At 44.6% G+C, this 22,656-nt stretch overlaps 1 protein-coding gene across 4 annotated transcripts in view; it reads right to left on the bottom strand.

Annotated features, from left to right (window-relative positions):
* Positions 1 to 1,167: 1,167 nt before the first annotated feature.
* Kank1 (KN motif and ankyrin repeat domains 1) overlaps positions 1,168 to 22,656 on the bottom strand; it is a 187,354-nt gene continuing 165,865 nt past the window's right edge. For 3 of the 4 annotated variants that reach the window (XM_027406486.2, XM_027406485.2, XM_027406489.2), the window contains 9 exons: positions 13,432 to 13,623; positions 12,757 to 12,865; positions 11,242 to 11,493; positions 9,669 to 9,756; positions 7,583 to 7,802; positions 5,299 to 5,441; positions 4,574 to 4,774; positions 2,669 to 2,767; positions 1,168 to 2,153 (listed from right to left, as the gene is read on the bottom strand). In XM_027406486.2, coding sequence (XP_027262287.1) covers positions 2,091 to 2,153; positions 2,669 to 2,767; positions 4,574 to 4,774; positions 5,299 to 5,441; positions 7,583 to 7,802; positions 9,669 to 9,756; positions 11,242 to 11,493; positions 12,757 to 12,865; positions 13,432 to 13,623 — 1,367 coding nt within the window. In that variant the 3' untranslated portion in view covers positions 1,168 to 2,090. The remainder of the gene's footprint in view (positions 2,154 to 2,668; positions 2,768 to 4,573; positions 4,775 to 5,298; positions 5,442 to 7,582; positions 7,803 to 9,668; positions 9,757 to 11,241; positions 11,494 to 12,756; positions 12,866 to 13,431; positions 13,624 to 22,656) is intronic. The other variant, XM_027406488.2, reaches the window with a different exon arrangement.

The following is a 22,656-nucleotide window of genomic DNA, read 5'->3' on the forward strand; positions in this document are numbered from 1 at the left end:
AGTTGTGCCTCCATAAACCATAGTCTTACCAATGGGGTAATCAGGTTTGTGTATATAGTGTGTGGAGATGGAAGATAAAAAGCATTTGAGGTGCCCAGTATTAAGAGAGCAAACATGGCCTGCGCCAGTGCACACTACCCAGAGGTTAGATACACAGTGTGTAAGACTTCACTCAAAGATAAAAAAGCACTTGTTTTTATCAGAGCACAAGGGTTCATTTCATTTTCTCATTTAGACACACACACACACACACACACACACACACACACACACACAGGGTCAGGACTGAAAATTGAACTCAGGCCTTGTGCATGTTAGGTTAAACAACACCACTGCTCTAGACGCCCCTGCCCTGGCCCCACATTTACAGTATTAATGCTTTTTACCTCACAATAAAACAAAATCCCCAGGATCATAAACCCCTGAGAAACAGCTCTTTGCTCAGAAGGCATATTTGGCCATTAAGGGACAGACAAAGCCCCAGTCACGTCCCTTCACAGGTTCCCCTCACTCTTCCACATAAATTTATTGTACCCGTTTCTTAGGCTTTAATAACTTCCTGAGCCAAAATGTAGTTGGAATCCCAGAGCTGGCAGATCTGTTTTTGGGGGAGAGAGCAGTTTGGGAGTCCCAGTCTCTGAGACCTCACTTTTATAGTTCACAGAAGAGGGCAGGCTTCTATCCCAGAGGTCCCAGGTCTGCTGTAGAACAGTTGGCAGGCCCAGGCTGACCTGAATCCATCCCAGCACTTCTTTCACAACTCCTCCTCAAGAAACCCAACACTGTTAAGACTCTGCCTGGCTTCCTGTGCTGCTCACCCCCCCCCCCCTTAGCCAACCACTGGTAGTTGCATTCCCAAATTAGTTCAGGACTAGCATGCTTGCATCTGGAAGAATCACCCTGGGGTGGGGGTGGGGTGCTCCCTGAGGTTGCCTGGCTGATCGTGTCATGTTTAATAAGGTTGTAAATTTCAGTGTTGTGACATGCAACCTGGGGATGTGGAACCTGCGTCACACCTTTAGAGGGCCTACCCCGCTTGGAGCTTGAGGCTGGTAGACCATGCTCTTGCTCGCCCAGCCCAGCCCATCCATCAGCATTTGTGGCCACTGCTGTAAGTCATCAGAACCAGGCAGACAGCTAGCTGTCAGTGATGAATGAGGGACAAGCTGAAGAGCTTAATGAAATTTTATTTTGAAAATATGGCAAGAGTCTAAGGCACTTCAAACATTTAAATACATACACAGGACCAAAGTGAATGTGACGTGATAGAAATACACAGAGAGCTAGCTACACTATGTTTCCCTAGAGGCAAATTTGGAACCCATTCCTCTACCTAATTCAGCCTTTATCACCAGATACAGACACAGTTGGGCAGCTGTTAAAAATGTAACATTAAACGTTTCTTTATGACTATTGTGGAATATAAAAGTTGAAAATGCTGTGTCAATTTCATACAGAAGTCTTTTTATATAAAAAAGCCATATAATACATCCACCTAGATAAACCAGCTGAAAATATTTCTTGCTGTAAGTTTGTATGGTTTGAGAGCCCATCTTCTATTTTCAAGCCAGGCATTATCAGCCTGGGGGACAAGTCGCTGATGATCAAAGTCATCTCAAGTTTCTTATTTTAAAAGACAAGAGAGAAATGAACAAAAGCATCCTGGAATGGAATACTGGAAAGACTTCCCAATGGTTCCACTTTAGTAAGTATAAGTATTTGTGGGAAACTTTAAAACAACGATGTCATGGAGAACCTGTCACTTGCTTACATTGTAGAAGTGGCCCAGTCAAGCCAGACTACCGTTTCCTACCACTGCAACTAAACGGAGCCAATTCAGCAGCCACAGAGTAGGTGGGGTCCATGCCCTCCAAGAATGGAAGGCTAGAGAGACTGCCTGAACTTTGCTTGGCCATGTCCCACCAGCTCTGTTTTCCCTGCAAAAGTGTCAGCCTTCAGCTTATTCCTTTACACTTCTTCTGTTTGCTGTTCGGCTCAGCATGGTCCATATACATTCAGTATCTGTCGCCCAAACAGGAATAATTAGCAGCTTCATGGTGGCACACACATGGAGGGCTATGTTTACATAGTCAGTCAAAGGAACCTCGGTGAGTAGGACCAGGAGACGTCTTTCTTCCAAGCCTAGGGGTGCCCTAGAGACCAGGGAAGGGGGAAAAGGTAGAGGTTAGTTAATAAGTGACTTCAGGACATTGGTTCATCACAGCTGACACCCACCTGTGTGCCAGAGTCAGGAGATCTCTAGCTGAGAATGAGGGACAGATGTCCACCCTCAGCAGGCATGGCTCTAAAGCCAGCCAGACTTAGCAGGACTTGTCCAGCTGTCCAAGCCAATCAGCCTCCTACTCTGAGTAAATTTTGAGATGACAAGCAGCCTACTGATGGCTTTAGGAACAGTGTCAGGAACACGGTGGCATGTAGCCATGAGCTGATCACTATGCATGGAATTGGCTCCTCATGACAGCTGTCTTCCAAGGATGACTGAGGCCCAGCCTTTCCTTGCATGGGGTAGAAATGATGAAGACTTAAAGCTCTGGGCTAAAATTCCCATTTTCAGAAGACACTGTGACCTGTCAATTCCCCTAGGAAAGGGGGCCCGCCAGCCTGTGGATTCCATCCTTTTTGTAAATGCCAAATGCCTGATACTGACCGGAGACTGGGCTTTTGCAAAGTTGACGTGGGCGTATAGAAGAAGAGCAATGTCCTTGTGCCCAGCTTCCAGGGCTATGGAGAGAGCGCTGCTGCCATCCTAAAGAGGAAATGGAAACAACAGGTCAGGTTGAGTTTCTCAAATGCCAAGAAGTTGGAAAGTAACAAAACTGACAAAGTCCCCCAAATTTAGCCATCTCTTCAGTCCTTCAGGAAGTGTTTCTGGATCTTTTGTGTTGGGTCTTGAGGATGCAGAAATGAGAGAGGCTAGCTTCTGTCCATAAGAAGCCAAACACAAGGAGAATCATTCATTTACTTTGGCTTTGCCTATCAGTGCTGGCAAGAGACATGTGTTCACCAGGTCTTTAAAAACCGAAGGCTGTCCACGAAGAACCCCTTATCCAATGTCCCACCAGCCAGAAGGGGTGGTAGGAATAGGAGGGGTAGAAACCTTAGTGGCTTTTACAGTCACAAATGATCAGGCAAGAACTAGTGTGTGTGTGTGTGTGTATGTGCGTGAAGTCTACCCAGTTGCAAACACCTCAGCCTTCCTCTAGATGAGGAAGCTGCGATCTTGTAGCCTATAGCACCTCTACTGAAAGCTGGAGGTCACATTCACACACAAGCACTCCACCCTGCCAGCTTGCATGCATGCATGTATCTTCTGGAAATACCAGGGGAGAAACACTGCATATGAGATAGAAACATCATTTTGTTAATTGCTTGGTTTTTATTAAATTGCAGGGCCTGAACTGGCTATGAAGGAACTAAGGCAGAGGACAGTGCAGCTTATTTCCTGTCTGGTTTTGATCACAGCAACAGGAAACGATTCCCATGTTGAATGTTAGCACCCTGCCCTCCCACACTGGGAATCCAGGGAGCAGCTTTTCTTCTAGAGGTCAGATGAAGGTTGGCCTACTTGTGAATGGATAAGGAAGTGAGCAATCAGCCGGGTAGCCAGGATTTCTGGTCTCCATACTGTTATAGATTCTTACTACAGAGACAAGTTTTTAGAAAGAAAGCAATTGAGCAAACTCCCAAACACACACAACAGAGATTGTAGTGGGGGAAAGGCAAGCTGTAAACTCTCGCTCCCAGAGCAAGTGAAGGGAATTGTATGTTCCCTGGAGGCGGGAGGGGGTTGCCCTTCTACCTAGTGAAGACCTCCCCTGCTTTGCTTGTTGGAGTGAGCCCAGCAGGATCTGGAATTAATGGCAAAGGAGGATATTTTTCCTGTAACTAACTTTATGGTGTTTTGAAATGAAGGAAAGCACTGGCTTGAACCCGTGTTCCACAGAGAGAAACTTTCAAAACCAGGATCCGCCTGGTCTGACCTCTGTTGACCTGAACCGGTTCCACAGCCCAAGTGCTAGTACTATGCTTTCTGCCTGCAAGTGCATGGTCTCTTTGGCCTGTCCTCTTGCAAGGTTTATCTTGGAGTGGGACAGACTAGAAGCTGAGTGAGAAGGTTCATTTGGTGGTGATGGAAACAGACCAAGCAGAAGTGGGAAAATGTACAGTCACAGAACATCCATGTTGCTAGGCCACGGCGGCTCCCCTGTGACACTGCATTTGCATGGCTAAGTGGTCCATCGAAGGGAAAAAATCCCCAGATTTCTACCGAGAGACTGCTCACACACTGTTCCCGCCGAGTGTGATTTTGTAGGGCCGACCTGTTCACTCCCATTAAGGGACACTGGTTCTCATCATCTTCCTTTTATGAACTCAAGGGTGAGGTCTATTTATTTATTTTTGCTCTTGGCTAATGTAGTGTCAGACTATACATGGTAAATGCTGCTCAGTTGGGCTATAAAAGGAAGAGGTCTGGACGCCACCAGTCCACAAAGAGCAGGACAGAGGGGGCCCATACCCGCCCGCCTCTGGCTAGAGGCCCAGTGGTACTCACATTGTCCTCCAGCTGGCTATTGCAGCCTGGCTGGGCCAGCAACAACTTGACAATCTCTACGTGCCCATGTTCACTGGCACACATCAGGGCAGTGGAGCCCTCGTCGTCCTGGATATTGACATCAGCCCCACAGGCCAGTAGGCCCTTCACCATGTCTATTCGCCCATGGCTGACGGCCAGCATGAGGGCTGTCTGTCCTGCCTATGAAAGAAATGAGGGTCAGATTCAGAAGTACAGATTGAGCAGGAAGGCTGGGGGATGGGTGGAGTAGATGACACACAAAGGCACTGGAGCCAGGAGCTAAGGAAGAGCACATAGGATGGAGTCAGGTTTTCACTAGAACTCTGAGGATGTCTTAGTATAGCAAGGTAGATAGCTCCAAAGAGGTTCAAATTCTGAACACATTTAGGCTTAGAGCTCTGGGTCTGGCATAAAGCCAAGAAGGCAAGAGAGTTGGAATCAGTAGGCAATGAGTATATGGTGAGAACCCTAGACAGTAGGGTCCTTTGTATATAAGCATATTTGTGGTTTCCCTGCACACTGCCTGGGCGGCCAGACAAAGCCGGAAGATGTTTGCACTGTGGGACTGAACCCACGTGTCACTGCTGTGCTGGTCAGTACACGGACTGCAGCTGTCAGTGTGCCACCAGTACTTCTCTGTCAACCTGGTCACATCAGACACTGGCCAGGGCAGGGATATCTAGCATAGTAAGCAAGACACCAACCTGACTGGCCTTGGCGTTCACGTCTCCACAGCCAAAAAGTTCTTCTACAACCTGCATGTCCTTCTCTGCCTCCACGGCTGCAAGTGCTGCCAGCATGATAGGCGTGTACCCCGCCTTGTTCTGGTGATCTACGTTACACACGTCTACAAGAAAGAAATCTCTTTAGAGAGAGTCATCTAGAGTAGCAAGTGTTCACAGGAAGTGTGGCGTTTACAAGAGCCCTGGGAAAAGTGCTCTGGGAATGAAGACAATTAAGAAGGAAACACTTGTCTTTATGCCCTGTCTCAGAGCGCTGGTAGCAGCAGAAACGGCAGTAAGTTACTGCAGTGTGCCCTGCTTGTGACCGGTGATTTTGGTGGGACAGCTTGGCGGTGTGGGAGGACGTTCTAAGTGTACTCGCTCTGGAGCATAAGCCCTAGTGAGGATCTAGACCGGCACATGTTCAGAAACGCAATCACAAGACTTCTAATGCTAGTGCTTGTTCTGTGAGATCAATATTAACGCACTAAGTCCTCCAAGATAGAAAGTGCCAAAGACTACCTGACCCCATAGGCTACAGATCTTCTGTTCTCAAACCTCAAGAAGTGTTCCAGGGCTTTAATACAACACCAGGATGAAGAGTAATGGAAAGTAGCTTTTATATTGAGCAAGTATCAAGTTACAAGTGTAAGACGGGACAAGGAGAAAACTGCCCAGGACCCCACTTCATTACATAATAACACAATGGACTGTACAGAAGGACTTATGTGTAGGAAGCAAAGACTGCTGGTAGCAAAGTGGGTACACACATGTACCCAAGGTCCTCAGTCCTTCCACACAGAAGCACCCAGTGTTACATTTTATGGAGCCAAAATCTATTCAAAATAGTAAGCAATAAAAAATGTAAATGAAGTAATTAACTAAAACCACCTAACAACGGAATCAATCCAATTTGCCAAGATATCCCTTCTAGGGACTGGAAAGATGGCTCAGAGGTTAAGAGCACTGAGTGCTCTTCCAGAGGTCCGGAGTTCAATTCCCAGCAACCACATGGTGGCTCACAACCATCTGTTATGAGATCTGGTGCCCTCTTCTGGTGTGAAGATATACATGGAAGCAGAATGTTGTATATAAAATAATAAATAAAATCTTAAAAAAAGAAAAGATATCCCTTCTAGGGCAGAAAAAAAACCATTTATTTCCAGAGCAATGCTGCAATCTTGTTCTCAGCATCCCTGGGTATCAGCCACGTCCCTAGTTTAACAGTATCCCCAGCTAAAGTTTACAGATGGAAGCAGTTATCCCCTTATGTGGGCACTGGAATAGAGAACATGCAGCCTGTAGTAGCTCACTGAGAGTTCGTGTCCAGCATGCAGAAGGCTGCTAGCCATAGCTCCAACACCCCCACACCAAGAAAAGGAAGACAGAAATGGAGAATAGTAACAAATGATAAGCATGCTTGGATTCTTCTTCTTCTCTGTATTAACAGCTCCGAGATGGAGTAATGTGCATCAGGCCATCAAGAGACAATCAAGGAAACCAGGGAATTTCATCACATAAATCAGGTGTTGACATTGTGTCTTCACTGGACTGAGTTGTGAATTCTGTGTTAGTGGCATATCAAAAATACTATCTTGATGATGGAAGTGATTTGGGGGCTGTCCCACTTGGGCACATTACTGAAGGGTCACTTTCTCAAGGGGCTCCTTCTGTACTGCCCTCTCACTTTATGTGTAGTGTGACCCAGAGCTGCATTCTGGGATGGCACGTTCTCACCAGTGTCAATTAACAAGGTTTGGCGGTAATGGGAAACCCTGCCTCCGATTTTTGTCATTCTTCAGGAGTCATGGAGTTGGGCAGGAACAATGATGACTCTATTGCAGCTTTGTTGGTTGCTATCTTGAGCAACCACTCACTTCTATAGGGCCACATGGAGGCTGGCGCACAAGGACACTCTGGGCCTGTGAGCAGTACTCTGCCACATAGCCTGCATAATTCACCGAGGAGCGAATGTAGCCCTGTTTATTAGCAGGGGTACACCTCATCTGAAGACAGCTGACCTGCAGCAAGAATATCTTCAAAACCTCCTTTGGAAATAGACCGGGATTCTGTTTCTTTATTGCCCAGGCTTAGTGTACTCGAAGCTTCCCATCTATGACTCAAGAACAATATTCTTGCCATGTCACGTGGAAAAGCAATGAAAAGACTCTAGGATGGCCAAAGGAGTCAGGCACGAGTCAGCTGACTCTGTGAAGACAAGTCAAGCCTGAGTGTTCCTAGGGGAGCAGCAGGGCAGCCTCCATACCTGCATCCAGAAGCAGCTTGACAATCTGGAAGTTAGAGTGAGACACGCTGTAGTGAAGGGCCGTGTTCCCGTTGCCGTCGGCCATGTTGATGATGTAACGGAGCACGTCCGGGGAGACAGCCTCGAATGCGGTGATATAGTCACCCACCATGGCTGGCACAGCGGACTTCTGACTGGACACGCGGAACCACTCATGCTGGAGGGTGTTCAGACAGAACCTCTGCCAAAACACCAAGTTGCCATTCTATTTATAGCTCTCTCTGAGAGCAACTGAAAGTCCAAACAACCAGGCCTTTTATAGTCAAAGTGTAAGTTCTCAGCATCTACTCTCAAGTCTCGTGAGACCCAGAGCCTCAGGAGCAGCTTCAACCAGCAAACCTGAACTTCTCCTGGTTTGTCCACACTGTGATAACTAAGAAAGGGGTTACAACAGTGTGCAAATGTAAAAGAGCCAGATCCCCAAGGTTCAATTCTGGATTCTACCACTTATGAACAAATCACCCTGGGGGGCTGCTTTTTCTACATCTTAGTTCCCATGTCTTGAAAACAAAACCTGCCTCATTTTTATAGTATCTATTAGGTCTGGGGCTCAACTTTTGAGATGTTTGTGTTTACTGAACTAACCGATCTTGCAAGCGAATTTTTCACTGGAATCAGTAAGAACTTAGCCCACCCACAACTAAGTTGCTTCCTGACCTAGACTGACTAGCTCCAAACTCTCCCATTGCACTAGGCTGGGAGGTGAGGCTAGCCTAGGCTACATAGCAAGTTCCAGGCCAATCTAATTCTAGCACTACTGGTCTGACAAGGTGGCTGGTATTCTACAAATACTTAAAAATCTTCTTATACATTTATTTTGTGTGTGTGTGTGTGTTCTCGAGAGCGTGTATGTGTACACGTGCATATGCAACACACACATCACAAGCATGTGTGGAGGTCAGAGGACAACCTGCAGATTTTGGTTGTCTTCAAGCACACTGTGGGGCCTGGGGCTCAACAGCCAGCACCTTTACCCACTGAGTCATCCTGCAGGCTCTATGGACACATCTCTCAGGGCTAGGTCTGGCTAGTGTGGTCTCACGGACACCAGTTCCTGTGTACATGTGTCCAAGGGTGGGACAGCCACTGTCAACTTTTAACATAATTGGAATGCTGTGGGCCTGGCACATCATGTTTCGAGGATTAGGTCTCATTTTGCTTTCATAGCTCTAAAATCCTGAGAGCCTTGTAAGTCACCTGAGCAGCAGATTCGGGCTTGGATGACTCAGCCTTAAATGAACCAAACCCGTTGACATGCAAAGACTCATATCCATGTTACTATCAAATTAATGCAAGAAGCCACATTTTCACAATGCCCTGAAGATGGAGTTGCCAATGAGAGGCCTGGTCAGGTCAAGGAGCTCCAGATCTGGCTGTCAGCACAGGAGTGAATCACCAGGCATCACACCAGGTTAGCCGCTGCCACAGCACTATTTGAGTGTCCGGTGCTGTGCTACTCCTGACCCTTAAGATAATCACGGCCTCTCTGCTACCTCCTTCTGTATCTCTCCAACTGTGAAATGACAGTGCAACTATTTTTCTGTTTAAAAATAGTGGCCATCTGCATTCCACATCGAAGCCTAATGTGCACTTTCCTAACTGAAAGGAAGGCTGACCTCAGCCAGATACATTTCTTCTAAAAACCGTGCTTGCTTTTTAAAACATTCTGGGATTTTTTTTTTTTAAACATCCTGGGATGCTGCCCTTTGGATCAGGAGGTTCTGTGGGCAGACGCAGAACATGGAGAAAGAGGAAGACTGCCTGCAATTAGCCCTCTCTTCCTTCCTGCCAAGTATGTGCTTCCCAGATGCCTCCACCCTGAGAAAAGTACAGGGTGGGTAAAGGATATCAGAAGCTGGGCCTCAGGGAAACAGTATGTTCCCTGAGCTGGGCAGTACGATGCTCACTCTGCGAGATATGCTAGAAATGAATGGCTCAGAAGAAGCATTCACACATAACAGCTGAGGGGCAGGCTACCACCTTCCTGACCATGGGGCCCCTGGGTGATGCTGCATAGCCCAGGGATCATTCCTATCATTAGACTCACCATATCTTTGCTGGTCAAAGCTTTGGGATCATTTATGTTATTTTTCAGTAAGTTGCAGGCAGACAACATCTTTTCACTTAATTCATACCTAAAGGGGAGGGAAAAGAAATACAGAAAACTCAGGATTTGCCATAAGATAAAAGCGATTTTTATCTGAAAGCCCACAATCATTTACTAGGTCAAGGCCATGAGCCAGTCTAGGCAGGTCATGATGATTGGAGCTGTCTCCAGGCATGGGTGACTTTATTACAACAAAGCCAGTATCTCTGCGATGAAGGTCTTTGCATAAGGGTAGCTTCCAGCTACATCAGTTTGTCCTTTAGGACATTACAAAATAACATATGGAAAAGTTTATTCCTTTCATTGTAAGTTCTTAAAAATAGTCTTGGCCAGGTGTGATGATACATGCCTTTGATCTCAGTTCTTGGGAGGCAAAGGCAAGTGATCTGTGAGTTTGAGGCCAGCCATGATCTATCTACATAGTGAGTTCCAGTCCAGCCAGGACTGCTCAGTGAGACTCAATTTTTAAAAATATATATATGTATATATGTATATATATATACATAAATATATGTAGGTTATGTATATATTTATATAGCTTATTATTACCTATATACACACATATATTACTCTTAAGGAATTACAGGGTCTAAATTACTATATTTCTACTATGTTGTACCCACATCTAGTGAACGCAAGTGTTTGTTCAACACATACGCAAAGCCCAAAATCCAATGACATCGTAATATCTCAATAAAGCCCATTTGAAACTCATGAGACATTCCAAACCCTGTGGAAACACTTACCTTGTGTTGTCAGCAAGCTTCCATTTGACAAATGGAACAGAGCAAATGCTTGCTGAAATGTTCCAGTGTATACTTCATAGAGCAAAAAAACCACACTGACGTTTCCATCTTTTCTCATTTTATAAGTGAATTCTACACTTTACTAACGGTGTCTCAGACCCACTCCTTCTCAGGTGATGTTTCAGCCAACCAGAGTGTGTGAGATTTGACTCCAGCTGATATTTATGACATTTACTGTTGTGTTCCCAATCACTCGGTAAGCAATGAAACAGAGCCATCTGGCTGATACCCACCACCTTTCCAGTTAACAGGAGTTTTGGTTGAGGCTAAACTCTTGTCCTGCACATACACAATGGTTCTGTGATAACGATTCTGACATTTGCATTAAGATAAAATCTGAAATCTCATACAGTGTGCTGGTCATCAGAAATACCAAAGATGTCTTTGTACACAAGGTGATGTGTTCAGACAATGGGCACTACAGTGGACAGCAGTTCCGTATGCCAAGTTAGACAGCAAAGAGTTAAAGCTTCAGCAAACAAAGGAGACTATCAACTGAGCCCTTCTCATTGCTAAGCTAGGGGATCTGAGAGAGACCGTACCCTGCACTTGTATTTACTAGTCCCTTGACCAGATGTGCATGCCTCCAAGACACAGAGGAGACTAAACCCACAGATACAGTCATAAACTGTCTGAACCAGTTAATTCCATTACGCAAGCGCACCAAGCATGGGAGGAATCAGGGAGGGGACGGGAATGTACCACACCTCTCTCTGATTTCCACCTTCTCAGGTTCACATTCTGGAACCTGCATTTCATCTTCCACCCTGGCAGACTTGAAACCTTCAATATTAACTGCAGGGTGCCCTTCCGCCATTCCCTGAGTGTCGTCGTCCTCCTCTTCCTCTTCCTCCTCCTCCTCTTCCTCGGGAGGATACTCAATGGTATCACACTCGTCATCTGACTCGGAAGAAGAGCTTCCATCTGAGCTGGAATCATCACTTGAAGTTGTCTCATACCTAGGTGGCAATTGGGATTTCAGGAGATGCAGGGTGTCCCCATAAAGACCCAGTGACAGAGATTCCTGTGAAGGGAAAGTTGCTGCCTGACTGCAGACACCTACAGAGGTTTAGAGCCTGCACTTAGAAATCCAAAGAAAGAGCTGGGTGATAGTGGTGCACGCCTTTGATCCCAGCTCTCGGGAGGCAGAGGCAGGCAAATCTCTATGAGTTCGAGGCTAGCCTGGTCTGCAGCGTGAGTCCCAGAACAGGCTCTAAAGTTACACAGAGAAACCCTGTCTCTCAGGGGGTGGGGGTGGGGTAGGGGAATTCAAAGTAAGATGTAGTAGATTTACAATGGGTTCTGATATCAAACAGCTATCTCCCTGTTGATGATTGGTATCATGTACCCCTTGGCTTAATAATAAAAAAAAGGCATGACATCACTAGCTCAGGATAAATTGAGAGAAGGTGACTGTATAGAAAACCAGATCTGCTGTTGCTGTTTCTCCCTCCATCTTTCCTATTTTTGCCCCCTTCATTCTCCCACTGTCAAAGTGAACAGATGACATAAGCAACCAATAATTCCTCTCTTGCATGTTCTTTGAAATCTTCTGGGCCACATCATTCAATAAAGCCCAAGATTAGTAAAACATGCACCATCATGTTAAGCCTCTCTTGGTAGCCACTTCACTATAAACACCCAACGCTGCACTGTTGCTTTCCTATTGAGTAATCGACTAATTGCTTTGATCCAGCTGCAGGAGGACAAACAGGCTCAACCACCTGGGCCAATAACTGCTAGGGATTCTACGTAGAAATCAAGGAACTAGATCGAGGGCCAGGTTACTACTTTTCAGTTGAAATGCCCTACACTTTTGCTCATAAACAAAGAGAGCTAAGGCAAAAGCAATTCATTCTGGAGAAATAGATGACTGTCACTTGGCCCTGGACCAATGCTGCTAGCCTCTTCCGGTTCCCTCCTGTATTCTAACATGTACAAACATCCAAAGGAGAGCAGCAATCCTGTTTGATTTCTAAAGATGGCCCCCCCTCCCCCAGGTCAGAGGTGAAGAGATGTCGCTTTCCCAGCTTCAGTGGGTACCCTTGAAAGAGGATAGCAAGAGGAGAGGAGAGAAGCCCAGGTACACCTTTCTGAGGAGGGACTCCTTTATCATCAAGATGCGACAATATCCCAGAATAGGTGCCTTGACAGTGACTTAAGTATGCAGGAGGCAAAGGAGACAGGTGTCTTTGCACTCAAACACCACCAAGCCGCCTTACCCGCCATTGATGCCAATGAACTGAAGGTTCTTTTTGGCACCGTTTGAGTCTTTATTCCCATCACTTTTCTTCATGATGGACTTCAGTGTGTTTTCGTTATTTGGATATGCTATAAAAAAAAAATGGAATCAAAGAGATGGAAATCATGCAAGTTAAATTGAGTGGGCATTCTTTCCTCGTGTTTGTAAATATAGATCTCAGTGTGCTTGTGCGAGAAACGTTCATGAAACCCATTGGGAAAGTGTGTGCAAACAAAGAAAATAATTCAGCATTCTATAATTAATGTTTTTTTATATGGGGGAAAATCTATCAGTGTGCCCAGACATTACAAACTGGGTGATAAGGGGCATTTGTACCAGGCTATAATGTTTATAAAGTGATGTTGTGTCTCATTTCACCCTTAAAAAAACACTTAGGTCAAGGTAGGAATATTGGTATACTTTTTCTTCAGCTAAGATAACCTTGGTGGCAGGCAGCGGCTTCGCATGCCAACATGTGAAAGAATGGAGGGTTGTTTGTATAGCACATAATTTGTAGCTAAAACTAAAGATACTCTTAGATCTCCTGGTTGCCAAAAATTTATATAACCTGTCTTCCAGGTCAATATATAAATTATCAGCTGGAATGCTGGCAGTGCGGCCTAGAACCCCAACACCAACCTGTGAGGAGACTCACCATAGAGGCCGGTGGCTATCTGGTCATCTGTTAGGTTCACTGGGGACAGAGTATTTCCCTGAGTGGGGAACTGGTCACGGCCTCTGACCAGCTTCCCTTCCGCCATTCCTGCCTCTTGCTCAGGCATTGGCACATTTAACAGTCCTTCGGACCGAAGGCCTCCACACATACAAATACATTCCAAGTGATTTCCTGTTCAGAAAGAAGAGAGTGTGGGTATGTGTTACTAGGACCACACAACATACTTAAAAGTACTTAAAAGTCATTTTGCTGAGAACAACTCTCACAGAGCTGGAGAGATGGCTTGGTTAAGAGCACTAGCTGCTCTTCCAAAGGACCCGGGTTTAAATCCCAAGACCCCCATGGCAGCTCACAACTGTCTGTAACTTCAGTTCCAGGGGATCTGACAACGCCACACAGAAAAAAATGCAGACAAAACACCAATGAAAATAAATTTTTTAAAGTAAATCATTTTTAAAAATTAATAAAACAAAATCTAAGTCTCACAACTCACCCTCTCCTCAGTGACTTCTTGTGCTTCCCTTTTGAATACATCATAGTACTTATTTACATCACCTAGACTCAAACCTCTAAGGTCTTCAATAACGGTTAAGCTCTGTCCTTGTAACCACAATGTTGACCTACAAGGCTTGTGATCTGAGCCATATAGCATCTCTCTCTTCTACTGTGGCTCCCTCTGATACACTGGTGCAGGAACCATGTTCCCCCCCATTTCCAACACCATTAAGACTCCAGCTGGGGAAAAACCCCCAACACAACGTACAGAGCAGTTCCTCCACCAGGGAAGCTTGGGAAATGGAGTCCTCACAGCCCAGGAAATACACTTGAGTCATCATGGCCCGGCACCATCTTGCTTTCCATCGTCATTCCCATATTCCTTTGGTTTTTGTGGGGAAAGGGACCAAAGCACAGGGGTGCCAAGGTTGGGATCCTTCATTTCCTGACAGCTCTTCTACTGGAGCACCTTCTCCCCATCTCTTCACGGCCACATCATTCTTCCCCTCCCTCCTCAACTGAAACCAACTTTTCCTATCTCAGTGCAACCATCTGTCACACTTTTGGGGTCTATGCCACATAGACAGGATGAGTCTTAGAAATATTTCTCTGTTAACTTTCCTTTCATCATGTTTACTAGATTACTTTGCCACATGAGAAGCATTTCATATTTGTTCACTGAACAAGCAGGAAAATTTGATAAGATCATATTTGTAACTTAATGTACTACAGAATTCTCAATATGACTGGCACTAAAATGATGTTGATAATATAAGATTAAATTAGAAAGTAATGGCTGGGCAGTGGTGGCACCTTTAATCCCAGCACTCGGGAGGCAGGGGCAGGCGGATCTCTGTGAGTTCAAGGCCAGCCTGGTCTCCAGAGCGAGTGCCAGGACAGCCTCCAAAGCCACAGAGAAACCCTGTCTCCAAAAACCAAAACCACAACCAAAACCAAAAAAACCTGAAATTCATGTTTGAGACAAGGTCATCACACTATATATACCTGGCAGGCTTAGAACTTGCCACATAGACGGAGTTGGCCTCAAACTCATAGCTTCTGCATGCCACTATGCCCAGCTAAATATTTAAATATATTTAAATATAACACAAACGTACCTTTATAGAAGATTAATCAGGAAAACTCCACTAAAATGAATCAGCTTTGGTGATTAAAATTTTTCATATATTTTCTACTTTGTTTTGTATAATCCATACTAAGTATGGATCAGCCGTTTTCTAGTCATTTGAATTCCAAAAATATTATTCTAAGGATGCACAGAAACATATAGGAAGATTTTCATAATGCCCATATTTAAAAGAGAGGAGAAGCTGACATGACAGTCTGTGTAAGAAACTGGTGGGTGAGCTCCAGAGAATTCTATGCAGCCGTTATGGGTTCCATGTGGTGGTGTGACCACAGCGCCAAGTCTTCTCTCAGCAAGCCATTCACCAGCCTGGCTGTCACCTCTCACGGTTAGTCCTATCCATGCTCTTTCCAAGATATGGTCTAAATCCTATTCTTTTAATTCTGTTTCTCTAGGACACCATTCCAGAAAGCTCTCTTTTCTCCATTATTCCTCTGTAACACTCACGGTGCAAACAAAACACTCCCTATCCTGTATTTTCAGCTCCCGTGCATTCCCTCCCCAGGAGGGCAGGCTCCATGAAGCCCTTCTTGCTGCATCTGTATCCGTGTGTCTTCTGCAGGGTTTAGAACGGTACTGGACAAGAGATGTCCTCTTCTAAGCATCTGTGCAACTCATCTGGAAGTCAGAGATGCTGTCAGTGGCCAACAGGTAAGGCAAGGTCACCAGGCACCAAACTAGCCGGAATTAGTCAGGGAGAATTGCTACCTGCATTGCTGGAAAATATGTTCTGGGTGTTCAAACTGGCTGGACTTGAACGGCCTGGATGTGATTCCCTGAGCTTGGCAAGGCCCTTCCTATGGGCATGGACATCACATGGAGTGACACCTGCCCCAGCATAAAACCCTGACAAAGAATTGCCACATGTAAGAAGAGTGGGGATGGACAGGTAAAACCAGAGTGGTCAGCAAAGTCCAGAGAGAAGATTTTAACTCTGGACATGGCTGGAAGTTGTGCATATGAAGGGACAGGACTTTTAAAAATACAAAAAAGGGCTACTATGTACTGGTGGGCTCAGGAACCACCATCATCATTGTTTTGAGGCTCTGGCTGGCCTGCAATGTGTTATGTAGACCCAGCTGGCCTCAGAGAGCAGCCTGCCAGTGCCTATTTTAAAGGCATGTGTCACCATGCCCAGTTTTTTGTTTTTGTTTTTTAAACTTTCCCCACAAGTTTCCCCTGCAGCCAGGATCCAGAACTGTTAAATTAAGATTAAACAAAACTACAACTTGACTGCTGAAAAATAAGAGTATATGCCTCCTTAGTCTCAACTCAACTTGGATATGTGTGGGGTCTTAGAAATAACTGGCGGTTTAATAACTGGCCTGGATCACCAATGGTAGACCAGCCAGGGTGAACATTACAAGTTAAACAATGACAAAATGCAAGAGTAGTGATTATAAAACACCCTCCAGGATTCTGGCCTATTAGCCAGATGTTCCAGATACCCACTGGGTGGCAATGGCTCCCACATGTATAATCAGAGAAATGACTGAAGAAGGAGTGGGCAGCTGTGAATGGCTTTTGTCGTTAACTCGTTTAAAGGGGTCACAGATAACAATAAAACCTGAGCTTCATTTTAGGACTTGGCCAGGTTAGTGATGACAAAAAGACAGTGGGTGACAGAAATCTTAGTGTTCTGCAAAGTGAAAAGCATCCATCCAATGCGTTAATTATAGTTCTAAAGTGCATGCAGGAATTATTATGTAGACGATCTTTATAGCAAAGGCAAACTATACTGAAGAAAAATAACTTAAAATGTAAACTTTATAGTATCCCCAACATTAGGAACACTAGAAACAAAGTATTAAATAAAAAATAATTATTCCGTGAAAACTAGGAGAATTTTACAGCGTTCCCCTCCCTCTAATTCCTCTGTGACATTTCTCCCTGGCTTTTGAAAATTTACAATGATGAATTTTGAAACTTTTGTTCACAGATACCTACACTACTGTGGCAAGCAAATCTAAATTTCTATTTATTTTCCCAGCTGCTTTTAGAAAACGCAACTCTGAACAGTATGGCCGGCTAAGTAGCTGAGCAGCAGTGCCTAAGGTTTAGCATTCCAAGTGGGTTGTAAAGACCATTTAGCTTCCCTGTCAAGAATGAGAAGAATCATAATTTCTGATTCACCATGGAGGCCACCCATGACTTTAGGTGTTTCCCCCAAAATGTAACTGTGTAACTGAATCTCCTGGGCACAAGCAGGGACCCGCCCTTGGGGTGCTTGCACTGGCTTGAGGAAGAAGAAGCAGAGATTCTATTTTTGACAGAGGTCCCTCTGCAGGGGGTGGGGGTGGGGGAAAAAGTACGTGGGTTGGATGGAGGAGCAGGACCTTTTCTCTTGGAATTCTGCCCCAAGTGGACGAGGCATGGAGTCAGAGACAAAAAGTTACTTCCAACCAGAAGCCCCGGAGCCACGACAGGTCAGAACTGTGGTTCAGTCATTTCTAGCACCATTGGGGCATTTCCCTGAGAACAGTTCAAACGGCTGCCAAGCACGTATCGAAAGTGGACACTCACTCGGAAATTACACCGCCAGAGTGGACTTAAGAATCAGATTCTTTTTCAGCACAACCCCACCCACATTTAATTATATACCCTCCCATGGCTTGACCCAGAAATCCCAGGCTGCATGAGCTAAGGCAGAGTTAAAATGTGCCCTGTCCAGGCTCCTCCTAGAGAAGCGAAGGTCCTCTTCTCTTCCCCAGACCTTGGTGGCCTTGACCACAGCTGGACCCCAAGCACCTTCATTGCCTAACATTAGTATCTCCATGGGTGATCATTCACATTTCTGTCACAAATGTCTTGGCTGCCCAAACAGAGGGCCAGTTATTCATGATACATCTGTATATCTCTTTGTTGCAGCAGCACACTTTTTTTTTTGTATACAGTTGACATTTAACATACAACTATTGATCAACATGAATAGACGGGAGGGAATACAGTCTCAACAATTTTACTGAAGCACGAATGAGTCTCTGCTCAGGAAAAGACACAGTATCACCGACTGTGTTTGCCATTCCCGTGGCCACCATGAATTCAAGCCATTTGTGTTTCTTGAAAATTATGAACCACCAGCTATACGTGTCAGGACTGAGTCAGAATAAGTGTCAAAGTCAGCATCTTCTTCCAGAACACTTCTGCAGTTTGCTAATAACCATTTGGGAAGATCAACGGTTCAAGAGAGCAGGACACAAGCGTCAGCTGAAGGGCTGCCAAGGGAGGTGGCAGAGTTAAGTCCTTTTAAGATCTTTGCTTCATAGATGAATACCTTTCCCAAGATCATTAACAAATGATCAAGTGACTTGGCCTACAATTTCAATCTTTCAGGGTCACATAAAGTCATGTCATGGCCCCCCTCCCCCACTTGGGTTTGTCTGTGTAACAGAGCTGTCTGTCTGGCATGGAATTCAGTCTCTGTAGACCAGGGTGGCCTCAAACTCAAGATATCTTCCTGCCTCAGCCTCCTGAGTGCTGGGATTAAAGGCGTGTGCCACCACCAGCCAGCCCACTTATTTTTATTTTATGTGAGTATTTTGCACACATGTATGCATGCGTACCATGTGCACACTTTCAGGCACACAGAGGCCTGAAGAGGATGTTGGATGCCCTGGAACTGGGGTCACAGAGGGTTGTGAGCCACCATGTGGGTGCCAGGAACTGAACTTGGAGGATCCTCTGAAAGAACAGTAAGTATTCGTAACCACTGAGTCATCTCTCTAGCCCTGTTTTGGTTGTGAGCCCTAGCCTTTGAATGTAGCGCCATCTCTCCAGCTCAACTAGCTCTTAAAAAAAAGGTAGGGTCTCACTTTTTCCTTCTGGCTAGCCCAAAATTCACTATATAAACCAGGCTATCTCAAACTCAGAGATCCACCTGTCTCAACCTCCTGAATGCTGGGACTAAAAGTGTGGGCCCAGTAGAACATGCCCAGAAGTAATTTCTTTTTCTTTTTCAATACAGGGCCTTATATACACCAGGCTAGCCCACTACTCCTTATATAACCCAAACTCTGATCCTTAGCCTCTACCTCTGAAGTATTGGGATTGTAGACACGAATCACCACACCTCATTTAGCTATCACTTTTGAGAATAAGAACAAATTATGGACTATTTTACAAAAAAGAAAAAGACTGAAGTATAAAGATATTCAAAGATATGGACTGACTCTAGATTAAGAAGATTGGGGTACAGCTCTGTGGCAGACAGCCTCCCCAGAAAGGACGTGGGTTCATCTTAAGCATCGATATAGACAACCCTCTGCTTTAAGCCCATTTATTCCAAAATGTCCCTAAAACTGGAGTATTTATTTGGTGATGGGAGTAGGTAATGGGTGGTAGCAGATAGTACATGTTTAAATATATTCAGAGAATGCCCTTAGCTGAAATGGATAGTCAGTCTTAAACAGCTACTTCCATAAAAAATTCTGCTGGGAGGGAACCTGGGGCGGGGGGTGAGTCTTATTTGACCCAGACACAGAACTCAGACTCTGCGGAGACTAACACAAATTCCCAGGGCTGAGAAACAGCCAGTTCTCCAGACTCCCAGGCTGGTAGAGACTCCTCACCTTCTCAGGCCATTTAAACCCGGTAGGGGGTTCCAAGATCTCTCTTGGCCTGGCTTATTTTGATATTTTTGTAACATTTTTTAAAAGGGATGCAAAACAGATACAGAATGGTGTAGCACAAGAAACAAGGAGACAGCTCACTAGAAGAATTCTGTAACTGTTTCATTTCATAGGCTAGAATTCCTCCTACAAACTTGCACAGCTAAGAGAAGGTCTTCAAGTTCATAAACGCTTTAAACAAACCCCAGAGAACCAGGAATGCAAACACAGAGACTGTTTAAGCAGCAGCTCCTTTGATTGTAAAAGATGAATTCGCCAAAAACCATACGGGAGGCAGTGAAGTTCTATCTGTGTTTGCTCAGGGATAGTTAGATATTTTTAGGGTATGTGTAACTCTGAGTCATTTGTCTAGAATTTTCTTCCCCTTTCCAAAAGGAAAAAAGAAAAGGGGGGGGGGAACTCCACTCCTTAAATCAATATAATCCCACCGGTGTAAAGGAAAAAATAAAACTTCTTAAGATTTTTGGTTAATAACAAGAGTTTCCTTCCTCTTAGGCAGGCACAGTGGTGTACACCTGGAATCCTAGACTTGGGAAGGCTGAGCCAGGAGGATCTAGTAAAAGGCCAGCCTGACCCACACAGTGAGGGTTTGTCAAGAGGGAGGAGGAGGGAGGGAACTTACTTCCTGTGACCATTTTAACTGTACAAGAGAAACAATTCTTCCAGTCATCACCAAGTTCTGCTGTGTCAAAGCCATGGGACAACATTTATGAATATTTAGGTGAGAAAATACAGAGGGAATAGCATAATTTGTGATTCAAATTTTGTTAGACAAAGAAAGCATGTTTCTAAAACACAAGTCACAAACCTACGCTCTAGTACATAGCTAGCACACACAGGGTACTACAGGATAGCATAATATGTCATGTTCTTCTAAAGGACACTCAATTACATACTCCCAGTGAAATTTTAAATAGAGTCAAAGTATTCAGTGTGATGATGTGGTTAAAATAACAGTTTGCAGCTGGGTGGTGGTAGACACATGCCCTTAATCCCAGTGCTTGGGAGTCAGAGGCAGGTGGATCTCTGAGTTCAAGACCAACCTTGTCTACAGAGTTGAGTTCCAGGTCATCCAGGCTATACAATGAAATCCTGTCTTGGATGGGGTGGGGGAATGACAACAGTTTACAAGCTGTCAAGGGACTCCACCATTAAACCCTTAACTCTAGAAAGAATGGGTCTATAACACTTGTGTATATTGTATTGAGCCTAATTACTGATTTTGAATGACTGGCCTGACAATTTATCAGAGCCCCCCCCCCCTTTCCCTATAATATTTCTTTATCTGATAAAAATTAGTTGGACAGGCATAATAATTGGTGTGTGCGTGTGTGTAAGTGTAAGAGAGGGAATTCACAAGCCGGAATTACGAATGCAAAAATTTGGGATTAAAAGGGTAGGGTAGGGGGCTGACGAGATGGCTCAGTGGTTAAGAGCACTGTTGCTTCTTTGGAGGACCTGGGTTGGATTCCCAGCACATACACGGTGGCTCACAACCATTTATAACTCTATGTCCAAGGGATCTGATCTGATGCCCTCTTCTCACCTCTGCAGGAACCAGTCATTCACACGGTGCACTGACATACATTCAGGCAAAACACTCACACATTAAAAAAAAAAAAAAGGAAAAAAAAAAAAGAAAAAAGTCAACAGTTACTTGCACAAGCTTTGTTTAGCAACTTTTCTCACAGGTTCATTTCTGGACCTGAGGCGGCAGTTTTCATTTAGCCCCTATGCTCAGTGCCGCAGACCACTCCATGCTTCTTACATACCCTGATCCCTCATTACAACCCTGCCAAGGTACAAAGACAACCTCTCTGCAGAGAGAATCTGGACTCAGACTGCCTGGCTGGTTTCAGAGCCCGAAGTTAACTTCTTGAAAGAACTGGGTTTGTACAAGCGACTGCTGATACTCTGAGACACATCAACCCAATTCCTTATTGTTTTTTAAGGATAAGATTGTGTGAACAAATGCCTTTTAGCACTGATATGAATTCTACACTGTGTGAGGGATACTATGAATTACGAGGTAGGTATAATGACCTAGTGTTAAGAATGCTACCACCTTCCTGTATCCAGCCCACACATACAAACACCCTATGTGGGGTAAATTCTTGACCTAATTCCTTTCTCATCAGATCTTGGTTGCAATGCATTTGTGATATAAGTTATAGACAGCCTTTAATGTTGCTCTTGTGTGCTCCGACAGTGGAAGCCAATAAGACTAACCACCTGCTATGAGAGTATTTTTTCCTTTTGTTCCCAGCTGTCCCAGATCTCGTGTGTATTAGCTGATTAATTAGGTGTTCACTGTCGGGTCAGATCTACACATGGATGTGTAGGAATGTCAGCCTGACTGGACACAGCCCAAACCACACTGTAGCACAGTCCAATGAAACGTCCTGGTCTCCATGCACAGGAGGCCACACAAATTACTCCAGTGATACAGCAGAATATTCTTGACAAGAATGTGAAATAGTAATCCCAGTTTTGGGAGGAGGAAGGAAGGCTGGGAAGAACATGTTTTTGTATCCCCTCTGCCACCTGTTTCTGAAGTATCGACAAAGCTTATTTTGACATCAACATCTGACATGATTTTTTTTTAAAGGATGAGGAGGCAGACATGTAAGACTTCATCTCAGCCCACATATCAATCTAATCCTGTTTATTCTAAAATGACTCCTCTGTATTTTTATTATAGTTCTATATATAACTATAATTTTAGAGTATATTAGTTATATATATATACATATATATATATGTATTAGAATTATTAAAAGCAAACCCACATAAACATCAGTTGTCATGTGCAGTTTTTCTTTTACAATAAACATTGCCCTATAGCATAGATACTAAAAACTAATAATCACCAATGTTTGAAAGCATAAACCCAGGAAGATATAGAAAGGGTACTGTCTACTGTCCTTTCCGGAT

Source organism: Cricetulus griseus, chromosome 3, assembly GCF_003668045.3.
Source record: "Cricetulus griseus strain 17A/GY chromosome 3, alternate assembly CriGri-PICRH-1.0, whole genome shotgun sequence".
In the NCBI taxonomy this organism is placed as follows: domain Eukaryota; kingdom Metazoa; phylum Chordata; class Mammalia; order Rodentia; family Cricetidae; genus Cricetulus; species Cricetulus griseus.